This window comes from Meles meles, chromosome X, assembly GCF_922984935.1.
Source record: "Meles meles chromosome X, mMelMel3.1 paternal haplotype, whole genome shotgun sequence".
NCBI lineage: Eukaryota > Metazoa > Chordata > Mammalia > Carnivora > Mustelidae > Meles > Meles meles.
Window position 1 is genome coordinate 61,287,335 of NC_060087.1, and position 12,542 is coordinate 61,299,876.

General features: G+C 37.2%; 1 protein-coding gene across 6 annotated transcripts in view; it reads right to left on the reverse strand.

The window, feature by feature from the left end:
* Positions 1-12,542, reverse strand: part of PHKA1 (phosphorylase kinase regulatory subunit alpha 1) — a 137,514-nt gene that overhangs the window by 29,313 nt on the left and 95,659 nt on the right. For all 6 annotated transcript variants that reach the window (XM_045995989.1, XM_045995986.1, XM_045995987.1 and 3 more), the window contains exons 17-20: positions 7,974-8,052; positions 5,463-5,629; positions 1,118-1,209; positions 253-392 (exon numbers count right to left, since the gene is read on the reverse strand). In XM_045995989.1, coding sequence (XP_045851945.1) covers positions 253-392; positions 1,118-1,209; positions 5,463-5,629; positions 7,974-8,052 — 478 coding nt within the window. The remainder of the gene's footprint in view (positions 1-252; positions 393-1,117; positions 1,210-5,462; positions 5,630-7,973; positions 8,053-12,542) is intronic.

The window sequence follows — 12,542 nt, forward strand, 5'->3', positions numbered from 1 at the left end:
TTATTGGTCACCTACTATGTAATAGGTATTGTATCAGAGACTTTGCAGATATTGTATCTTGCTTAATCTTTACAACAGTTCTACGAGGTTGGTATAATCCAAATTTTATAAATGAGAACAACTGAGGCTTGAGGTTACACAGTGTGTAGATTGCAAAATTCAAATCCAGACATTCCAAAGTTGAGCTGTATTTACTATATTTTACTTCCTCTCCACGTGAACATGAAAGGAGACAGAATATTTATCACTTACTTCAGAGTATACAGCATGTAAAGGATATCAGCTTGTTCCTGTAAGCTGGAGGTCTCCTTCAACTGTAAAACCAGTGCCTTGAAGTCCACCTCCCCGGACTGGTCTCTAGGAAGATGCATTTCTACACGAACAGAGGGAACCTTTAGTTTGAGAAAGGATAAAAAGAAAAAAAATTAAGTCCACAAGTGCTCAACTTAAATAATGCCCTAGAGTATTGATCTTTTTACCTCTAAACCTTTTCCGTAAGAATTCCCTAAATTTTGATGAGAAGTAAAACAAAAACAATGAAACCTTCAAATAGAATGATGTAGCAATTCAGTTTTTTTTCAGCCTGGCTAGAAAAGGTTGCTAGAGGGGAGTGGAGTCGGGGGATGGGGTAACTGGGTGATGGGCATTAAGGAGGACATGTGATGTAATGAGCACTGGGTGTTATATAAGACCCCAGAACAGGGGCGCCTGGGTGGCTCAGTGGGTTAAAGCCTCTGCCTTCGGCTCAGGTCATGATCCCAGGGTTCTGGGATCGAGCCCCGCATCAGGCTCTCTGCTCTGCGGACAGCCTGCTTCCTCCTCTCTCTCTCTGCCTGCCTCTCTGCCTACTTGTGATCTCTGTCTGTCAAATAAATAAATAAAATCTTTAAAAAAAAAAAATAAGACCCCAGAACAAATAATACAGTATATGTTAATTAATTGAATTTAAACTAAAAACAAAAAGAAAGTGAACTAAAAAGGAATATATCTTCACCAGGGTAGCATTTTGCCTACCACCAGTTACTAGCAGAAACCATAATGGCTTGTTCTGTTATTCACCATATAGATGGCAATTTTGCGAATGGCTGACAGAAAAAAATCTCATGTGCAACTTTACCTGGTCCTCTCGTGGGCAATGAGGCGAGTCAAGTAAGTTGAATGAAGGCCGGGAGGCCTGAAATATCTTTGTAGGAAGATACATGTGAACATCTGCAAGAGGTTGACAGTTATGGGAAAGGTTAGATAACTTAGGAGACTAAAAAAACAATTCACAGTTATATGCAACTGATAACTTATTGAACACTACACCTGAAACACATGAAGTACTATCAGTTGGTTAACTGAATTCAAATAAAAACAATTCACAGTTCCCCTCAAAATGAAGTTGCAAAGGAGTTGTTCTCTATAGAACTAGAGTGAGAAATTTATCGTTTCTTGCTAATATCACAGAAAAGAAATATGAATATCAGATAATTTAAAGATTGTTCAATCAAACATACTTTCAGTGGAATGCCTAGAACTGTAGCATCAAATGGCCATTTAAGATATTAAAGCCTATGAATGTAATCAATATCACAATGGTGCTATTACTGATACTTTGATAGAATACCACATGTAACAGAAAGAACCCAATTCTGTTTTCTATTTTCTGGACTGCCTTGGGAAAATATCTGGCTGTCAGCAGTTGGGTTTTCTTGAGAATAGATAAATGGATGATCCTATGTAGGGAGTCAGAAAATGTAGTGGCCGACCTGCTTTGAGATATTCCTAATATTTTTATTTATAGTCCACATACTTACCATAACCTCAAAGGAGAGACTGTCTTGTAACTTTCACCATTTTACAGATACAGAATGAGGGATACAGAGCTCAAAATACTGTTCAAGCAAGTAAGTAGCAGAGCCGGGAATTAAGCTCAAGTTTCCTGATTCACAATCCAGAAGTATAATTTAATAAAGCTGATGTCTTCACATAAGCCCTTTGTCAAGGCAGCATCCTCAAAGGGGATGCTGAGCTCTTCCGTGTTCTCAATGTTAAATGATTCATGTTTAATATCTGAGGTTAGTAATGGTCAATCGAATTTTAGACAGCAAGAACATGCATCTCAATCATTCTCATTGTCTGTAAAATGTTACCATTTAGGTCCTCTCGGTGTGGCCAAGGAGCCCTTCTCCCCTTCATATGCAGCTACCATAGAGGCACTGACTACTCTTAGGAACCATGACTACTCCTAGCCTAGCAGTGTGTAGTAGAAGACATCCTTCATTGCCAATACCTACCAAAGGGGGGTAGTGGTCATGGGGAGGACAATGAAAGAGTTTTGTTGAGGAATGAGTACTGTAGTTGAGAAACACAGCTCTACACTGCTGGAACAACTGACTGTAAATATCACAGCTGACCTAAGGGAACCAGATGCAGCTTACTTAAGGGAGAGTATCTCCCTCTTTGTTGCAAGGTTAGCTTGTAATAGTTTGCACTGCTTTCTCTTGAAATAAAAGTGCTTCCGAAGGAGTAACTTTCCCAAAGGAAACACCTTCTTCTATCATTTAACACAGATGTTAAAATGCTCCATGTCTCTTGTTCTGGCTGCTTTTCATGACGTAGTGGTTAAATCAGACCGCATAGCACTATCGACAGCAAAATTACACCCAATTCACTAACTTTCCAAATATCTGAGTGCCTGACATGTTCCTTCTGTCTGAGATGCTGAGGATAAAGCACTGAACAAAACAGAGCTTCTGCTTACACTGTAATACACACCCCACCCCCATCCTGGGCTGCACGTCAGTCCTGTGCCTGACTCCAGTGAGTCATGGCATTACTCACTCTGTACATGCAGCTCCTTGGCCTTGGTCACCAAGGACATTAAATCGCAGGTTGTTTGCACAGCAGCTCGGAACAGATCTAGCCCTCCCTTCTGTGAGGTAGGGGCTAGTTTAGCATGGGGAGCAGTGTGCACCAAAAGGTGATCTAAATAATGAGCAACTTCATCACCACAGCGAGCTGCAAGGTTATTGGGGGTAGGGGGAAGAGAAAAAAATGAGCACTTTAGTTACTTCACAATCTGCCCCACCAACTAGAATGCTCAGCTCCTGTGCCCATGACACAGCACTGGAAGTAGGTTGTTTTAGATCATGGCGGGGGTCAAGGTTGTGATTACTGTACAGTCTTGCAGCTTTATCTTTTAGAAACTAGGGCCATTTACAAGGACCTACCTGTTCTTCAACTTTGCTGTCACAATATTAGGGCCCTTGAAAGCAGTATGAGTTTATTATAGGACAGGTTGAGCAAGGATTTCACAATCTGCACCTGTACATGTGATGGGGCTGGTGGTGACAGCAGTGGTGGCAGAGGAGTGGAATAGGGCCCTTAGAGTCTCACTGGTAGGAGGAGACTTTGGTGAGCAAAGGCAAAAATCTTCCACTAAACACTGAACCTAGCTAAAAACAGGCAAATCCCATAAATGGCGGCTACAGTTGCTAATGAAAAGACTAATCTCTGTGTGACCTTGGTGTCAAAAGGATTACTGGCCACACACTGGTCCTTTTCATTACCGTATTCATTTATTCACCAACTATTTATTGTACTGGGGGGTGTATAGGTGCTGAGGTTTCAGTGGTGAGGAAGATAGATATGTTCCCTATCTTCTTGGACTCTCACACTCCCATATACCTCCTATAACATTCTCTTCTCATGGATCCTAATATTTCAGATTGTACATGAGCATTTGCAACATTAATAGCTGGAAAAGCACAGTGTTTGGATTACTACTAAAGTCTGTGAGGCCAATTATGCCTCATCTTTTTTGATCATCTTCAGTGATCTCTCCAGATGTTTTTCTATGTTCTGACGTGATTTAAAAAATTATCTATTTATTTGATAGAGAGAGCATGAGAGGGGGGCAGGTCAGAGGGGGAAGGAGACTCCCTGCTAAGTGGGGAGCCTGATGCGGGACCTGATCCTGGGACTCCAGGATCGTGACCTGAGCCAAAGGGAGATACCTAATGAACTGAGTCACCCAGGGGCTCCTGTTTTGATGTGATTAATGAAAACTAGCAAAGCTGTAAAAATGGAACTCATTCTTAGTGAAATCCTAACAACAATTAGTATAACCTTGAACAATATAGATACTTGAGTGGAGGATTATGAAGAATATGGAAAGAGGTGTTCTTGGTGTGGCAGGGCTGGCAAGCAATAAGCACAGCCATTTGTGAGACCCCTGATGAGTAAAACCAGAGAGGAGAAAGTGACTCCGAATGCATAACATCAAATATAGTAACATATATCATTACAAAGATAACATTTTAGAAAGTAATCTAAAAGAATGAGTGCTACAGATGAAAGTCACAACTACTCATAGAATAGCAAACAATATGATTATTCTGGTCTGCTTTTCAAAATATTTGTTTATGCCAAGATGGATATCTTAGATATTTGGTAATTATTAATGACAGGAAATAACTGTATTTAATGTATTTTTCCAGTAAAGAGATTCATGGTTTTCGATCTTACAGAAACAAATGCAGAGTGAATAAATGGTACTTAGGTGAGTAAATGCTAAGCCCAAAAAAGAAAACCATCCTCTGACTGATAATGTGTTGGTTTATTATATATGAGATAATGCTTGCCACCTCACTAAGGAAAGCCAATTCATTTTTTTCCTTTTCTCTAACATTCCACTCTCAAGATAAAGAAATTTGCTGCCTTAAGAAACAGGCTAACAGGCACATACCCACAAAATGAAAGCAGGCAAACCGTATTTTAGATAGCTAGAAGAATTTGCTCCTATTGGCCCTTCTCTCTTTGGGATTCAAACAACGTAATTCTTGCCTAGCCTAGGTTAGTGTTTTAACACTTTAGGGTGTTTCTCAGCCACTTTAAGTATATGTCCTTATGATGTTTTCTCACTATATCATTGTATTTTTAGTAGTCAATTAGATTGGTTGTGTTTTATTTGTCTAGTTTGCAAATTTTCAAAAAGCAATAGGCACACCGAACAGGCTTTTTCAAACTAAGCAGACCTCCCTAGAGATTCCCATTGGCCCTGGTTACATTATATATAAAAAGCACTCTAACTGAGTTTCTTAATTTTATGCTTTTAAATGTCAAAAAGCAGTACTGTATATGTACAGTTCTCCTACTACGTACCTGATTAAACATCTCTCACTCCCCACTGCTTCCTCTCATTTTGAAATCACCAGCCATTTCATATACCCGACACAGAAATCTTCCCTGACCTTAGTAAGAGATAGTCAAACTCCATACTCCACAATCACCACAGGGATATTAGACCAGAAACCAAAGGTAAGTAGAAGGATGAAAAGTGAAGCCAAACAAAAGTAGAAATCTAGATGTATTAAATAGGAGTGAGACTTCTGGCAGTGAGAAATATTAAGGAGGATGCTCAACACTACTTTGTATTCTTGCCCAGCAAGGCCATTGCGTTTATGATGCTCCCTTACCATTATGGGTTGAATCATAGTCATTCATCCAGTCGCCAGAGTCCAGCTCATTGTAGTTATCATCATAATCTTCACTGTACAGCTTACCCTCGGGTCCAGGATCCATGAAGCTCAAATGTGTGCAGCAAGATGTTGTTAAAAACTCTGACAATTTACCCGTTTGAATCCTGACAATTACAGGGCGAAGAGAAAACAGAAAATCAGAGGAAATCATTTTAAAGCAACACATTTCAGTGAGAAAAGGGATACCTAGAATGTTTTTGGTTGGGAGATGGCTATTTCTTTTATATATTAGTATAAATTTTGTAAATATGAAATTTTATGCACTCCTCGGCATGGTGTAGTATAGGCTGGGATGCTGTGCTAATGAAGACCACAGTTATGGGTTCACAATCTACCAGCAGATCAGTTTTGCTCTCCTTCACTTCAATATACTATGCTGTTAACTATGTCAAATGTCTGGCCAGAATCTCCATTAGCTGCAGAGAAGCTGTGACAGAAGGAAGAGAAATCATCACAAATCCATCACATCATTAAAAAAAAATACTCAGGGGCGCCTGGGCGGCTCAGTGGGTTAAGCCGCTGCCTTCGGCTCAGGTCATGATCTCAGGGTCCTGGGATCGAGTCCCGCATCGGGCTCTCTGCTCAGCAGGGAGCCTGCTTCCCTCTCTCTCTCTCTGCCTGCCTCTCTGTCTACTTGTGATCTCTCTCTCTGTCAAATAAATAAGTAAAAAATAAAAAAAATTTAAAAAAAAAAATACTCAAAGATCATTTTGAAATTGAAAGATGATATTTGAAAATCTTATGACTTATAGAGGATTGTAGGCTATATCCTCCCCTACTTAAAAAACTGATTGCAAAACCCAAAGTGTAAGTTAGTAGTACTGATTTTCTCAAGAATACAGTCTGGCACTGGGTGGAGAACATTATTGCTGTGGCTGTCACCAACATTCTGTACATATTCAGGACAAAATCAACTAAGGAATCTAGCACAAGGACTAAGTCTGGTCATTTTCTCAAAGGAACACTGTCCTCCTCTCCATGAAGAGGAGTACTGCGCTTCCCACTTCCTTTCACAGAGTGGAGGGGCTGTCCTTCTGCCTTCAGCAAGGCAAGCCATGGGTCGCTGTTCAAGCAAAAAACCCACTGAAAGCAGAATTGGTGGACAGACTTAATAAAGGCCATTATTCAAAATAGATGTAAAAAAGAAGAAAAAGAAGCCAGAAGGGGTTCCCAAAGGCCAGACCTTGGATAATTTGAACATTGAAATAAACAATGACAGAAATGGAGCATAACATATTGAATAAAATCAGAATCCACGAATCTATGCTACACTAAAACTACAAAATAAAAGGGGATATTCTAACACATATATATGCACAGGATGATAGAGACACAGAATCATCACTTTAAACCCCCATTAGTAATAATGGATTCACCAATGGAAGATAAAACTGGGTAAAGACTATCATAGAAAGGATATGGAGAGACCTACCAGATACCACTTTAACCAAATTGAACAACATTCTGCATTATAACTGACCTTTCTTTTTCAAAACTGTGTTGAAAACTGTCATGAAAGGTTCACAAAAGCCTGGGGAACTGTTCTAGATTAAAAGACATCAAGGAGATATAATAACTAAATGCCAATGTGTGATTTTTGATTGGGTCTTAGAATGGGGAAAAAAGCTATGGAAAAAATATTGGGAAAATTGGCTGACTGTAAATGTGGATTCTAGGTAATAATAGTAATTTATCAATATTAAATTTTGTGCGTGTGATGATTCTATTGTAGCTATATGTGAAAATATCCTTGTCCTCATAAGACAAACTGAAGTATTTAGAGTTGAATTGTCATGATGTCTCTGGCTAAATCTCATACTTCAGCAATTAAAGTGTGTGCATGTGTGTATGTGTGTGTGTGTACATTTACACATACGTATCTGTGAGAGAGGGGGGAGAGTAGAGAAGGGAAGGGAGGGAGGAGTAAGAGGAGAGTAAGGAAGAGGAGGGAGAGAATGCATAAGTGAGACAGATGTTAACAACATGTAAATCCTGAGGAAGGGTATATGGTGTTCAATACCATTCTTGCACATTTCTGCAAGCTTGAAATTTTTCAAACTGAAAACTTAGAGAAAAGAGAAAAGAAAAGCAGCCAGAGTTGAATAGTTCAGTAACTTTTTTGCTTTTGAAAGAATAAATTTTCCAGTCCACTGAGTTTATGAGGTTTAGGCAAAGAACAGGTGGGAAACATTCTAAGCCTTCTCTATAACATTAAATTCCTTGATTTGATCTATCAAAAATGAGTTCTTCGAAACTCATAGGGTGGGGCTATACTGCACAACAGATGAATAGTTGAACACTGCATCTGAAACTACTGATATACTACGTATTGGCTAATTGAATTTAAATAAAAAAAGACACAGAGAAACGCACCACAAGTCTACCATTACTATATCCAGCTTCCAAATTTCATTTCATTCCACTGAAAGGTATGTAGAGGTTACTTACCTTGCTCCACCAAAGTAGCCATCTTGCATTTTTCGGAGTGCCGCTAGGATACTTGAATTCAAGCTGGTTCCATCTTCATCTTGTAATGAAGAGAATTTTATTTTTAAATTAATTTTATTTTAAATTTTAAAATTATTTTTAAATTATGTTAGTCTCCATATAGTAGTACATCATTAGTTTTTGATGTCGTGTTCCATGAATCACCGTTTGCAAATAGCACCCAATGCTCCACGTGAAACGAGGAGAATTTTAGAACAATTTTTTTGCGGTTTTAACTTTGAAATACAGGGAATATTTCAATTATTTCAAACCAACATTCTGGTGGTAATGGTACAGATAAGATGCTCCTCATTGCGTGCTTTGTACTTCAACAATTGATCTGAGAGCTAACAACATGGTAGAATGGGCAAGTGGTGAGGGCGATTACCAACAGACAGAGTATCTCAAAGACAGTATCTTATCATAAGTACTTCACACAGTGCCTGATGGCAGAATACTTAATGGTTACTTAAAGTTGACAATAACAACAACAATAACCATTTGTTTAATATTAGGTGCCAAGCCCTATATTAAACATTTTATATATTATCTCATGTAAACAGACTTGGTTTGCGTATGTGTGTAGGCATACAAAATAAAGAAGGCTAACAATTACCTGACTTTATGTGCAGGGGATCATACAATACCTACTCTTTTGTGATCCATTTTTTTCTAACTTATCCTTTGTAAAATCTAAAAAAGATTCCATAGCAGACATTTAGACTGTTTTTATATTATAAGCAACACAGTGATGAAGATCACTGTACTTACATCTTTATGCACCTATTCTGTAATTTCCTTAGGATACATTCTCATCAGTAAAACTGTTAGGACAAAGGGAACACTTACTAAAAATTTTATAGAGACTGTCAAAATTGCCCACTAAAAAAGTTGTGCTGGTTATATTTCTACCATCGGTATAGAAAGCAGCTGTTTTCCCATATCTTTAATAATGATCTTTTAAATCTTTGTTTACCTGATACTTAAAAGATACTGTTTTTATTTTTTTTATTTTATTACTAGTAAGATTGAGCATGTTTTCATGTATTTACTGGCTATCTGTATTTCTTTTATGATTTTCCTGTTCATGTCCCTTTCCCTTGCTTCTATTGTTTATCTTTTTGTTAATTGACTTTCAAAGGCTCTTTATGTTTTGTGAATATTACCCTTTTCTCTGGCATATGTATGGAAAATGCCTACTTTGCTATTTGTCTTTCAACCTCAAACACAGTTCATTTTTGTATAAAAATTTACTTAAATTTTCATGTTTTGGGGGAATTTGCCAATTTTTTCCTTTTTTGTGTCTTGCAAAGCATAGTTTTCTTCAGCTCAAGATCACAAAAACATTCTCCCCATATTTCCTTGTAATACTTTTATAGGTTTATTTATTTATTTTTGCTTAGATTTTTAATCTATTTAGAATTTAATTTTGCATAAAATGTAAAGTAGCAGGCCTTAATGAATGATTTCCCCAAATGTATTTATTTATATATTTTTTCTCATGTTTTTATTTAGATTCCAGTTAGTTAACATACAGTGTAATATTAATTTCAGGTGTAGAATTTAGTTATTCAGCACTTCCATACAATACCCAGTGCTCATCATGACAAGTGCCCTCCTTAATCCCTGTCACTTGGGTTAAATAAACTCAGCCCCCCACATCCCTCTGGTAACCATCAATGTGTTCTCTACAGTTAAGAGTCTGTTTCTTGGATTGCTTCTCTCTCTCTTTTTCTCCCCTATGCTTGTTTTGTTTCTTAAATTCCACATATGAGAGAAAAATAATATGGTATTTCTCTTTCTCTGACTTATTTCACATAGCATTATATTCTCTAGCACCAAACATGTCCTTGCAAATGCCAAGATTTCATTCTTTTTGATGACTGAGTAATATTCCTCTATCTATCTATCTATCTAGCCATATCTACTACAACTTCTTTATCCATTCATTAGTAGATAGATATTTGGGCTCTTTCCCTTATTTGGCTATTGTTGATAATGCTCTTTGGCTTCTACCTGGATTGTAACCTTTATCATTATTTTAATTACAGTGGCTCTGTCTTCTCTCATCATTTTTAATTTTTTAAAAATCTGATTATTCTTGTACATTTTCTCTTTCATATGAAATTTAGATTCAGTTTGTTCATAAAAATTTGAGTTCTTATTTTGATTTGGAATTGGACTGAATTGATAGATTAATAAGAATTGACATCCTCTCAATATTAACTGTTTCCATCTAGCAACATGGTATGTCTCTCTAGCAATTAAAAACTAATGCTCTTCATTAGTTTCATAATTTTTCTCATGATTCTATGCATGTCTCTTATTAAGCTTATTCTTATATGATTTACTTTTCTAGAAAATTTGTTAATTTAATCTGGATTTACAAAATTAAATTTGATATTCTCTTGTAATTTTATGATTTTTATAACTATTTTTCTATTTATTTGAAAAAATTGGTACACTTTGGAAATTTAATGGCACAAGGTATATTAGAATAGCTTGAAGGACATTATACAGTTTTTTAAAAAAAGGAAATAGGGCATAGTCCAAGATGCAGAGGAGTGGTGATCTTAGTTTTGTCTGGTCCCAGGAATTCAGCTAGATAGCTATCAAATCATTCTGAAGACCTGTGAACTCAACTAGAGATCTAAGAAAAGAATAGCTGCAACTCTACAAATAGAAAAGCGACCACTTTCTGCAGAAAAACTCACAGAAAAACTCACCTCAGAAAAGAGAACAAAAGGCAGTACTGACTGCCAGGGGCCTAATCAGTATGGACATAAGTAAGATGCTGGAACAAGAGTTCAGAGTAATGATTATAAAGATACTAGCTGGGCTTGAAAAAAGTATAGAAGACACTATAGAATTCTTTTCTGGAGAAAAAAAAGGAATTAAAATCTAATCAAATTGAAATAAAAAAGGCTATTAATGAGATGCAATAAAAAATGGAGTCTCTAACTGCTAGGATGAGACAGAAGAGAGAATTAGTAATATAGAAGATAAAACGATGGACAATAAGTAGGCTGAGAAGAAGAGAGAGAAACAACTATTGGATCATAAGGGGAGAAACTGAGAGATAAGTGATACCATAAAGTGAAACAACATTAGAATAATTGGGATCCCAGAAGAGGCAAGAGAGAGAGAGAGAGGCAGAAGGTACACTGGAGCACATTATAGCAGAGAATTTCCCTAATCTGGGGAAGGGAACAGGCATTTAAGTCCAGGAGGCACAGAGAACCCCCCTCAAAATCAATAGAAATAGGTGAATACCCTGACATATAATTGTGAAACTTAAAAATCTCAGAGACAAAGAGAAAATCCTGAAAGCAGCTTGGGACAAGAGGTATGTAAGCTACAATGGCAGCAACATTAGATTGGCAGCAGATGTATACACAGATACCTGACAGGCCAGAAAGGACTTGCATGATATATTCAGGGTGCTAAATGAGAAAAATATGCAGCCAAGAATACTTTATCCAGCTAGGATGTCATTTAAAATAGAAGGAGAGATAAAAGCTTCCAGGACAAACAAAAAACTGTAAGAATTTGTGATCACTAAACCAGCCCTGCAAGAAATATTAAAAGGGATCCTTTAAGCAAAGAGAGCCCCAAAGTAACACAGACCAGAAAGGAACAGAGACAATATATAGAAACAGTGACTTTACAGGTAATACAATGGCATTAAATTCATATCTTTCAATAGCTACTCTGAATGTAAATGGGCTAAATGCCCCAATCAAAAGACGGAATATTAGATTGGATAAAAAGGCAAAACCCATCTACAAGAGACTAGTTTTAGACCCAAAGACATCTCCAGATTAAAAGTGAGGGGCTGGAGAACCATTTATCATGCCAATGGATGTCAAAAGAAAGCTGTGGTACAATCAGCAAGAAATAAAGGGCATCTGAATGGGCAAAGAAGTCAAACTTACTCTTTGCAGATGACATGATACTCTATGTGGAAAACCCAAAAGACTCCACCAAAAAATTGTTAGAACTCATACAGGAATTCAGCAACATGGCAGGATCTAAAATCAATGTTGCATTTCTATACACTAGCAATGAATGAGACAGAAGAAAGAGAAATTAAGGAGTTGATCCCATTTACATTTGTACCAAAAACCATAAGATACCTAGGAATAAACCTAAACAAAGAGGCAAAGGATCTGTACTCAGAAAACTATAGAACACTCATGAAAGAAATTGAGGAAGACCGAATGAAATGGAAAAACATTCCATGCTTATGGATTGGAAGAACAAATATTGTGAAAATGTCTATGCTACCTAGAGCAATCTATACATTCAATGCAATCCCTATCAAAATACCATCAGCTTTTTTCACAGGGCTGGAACAAACAATCCTAAAATTTGTATGGAACCAGAAAAGTCCCTGAATAGCCAAAGGAAAGTAGAAAAAGAAATCCAAAGCTTCTTCTCCTATCCCCCTAACCCCCCATGTTGCTTCTCCATGTCCAAAGCTTGTGGCATCACAATTCTGAACTTGGAGCTCTATTATAAAGCTATAAT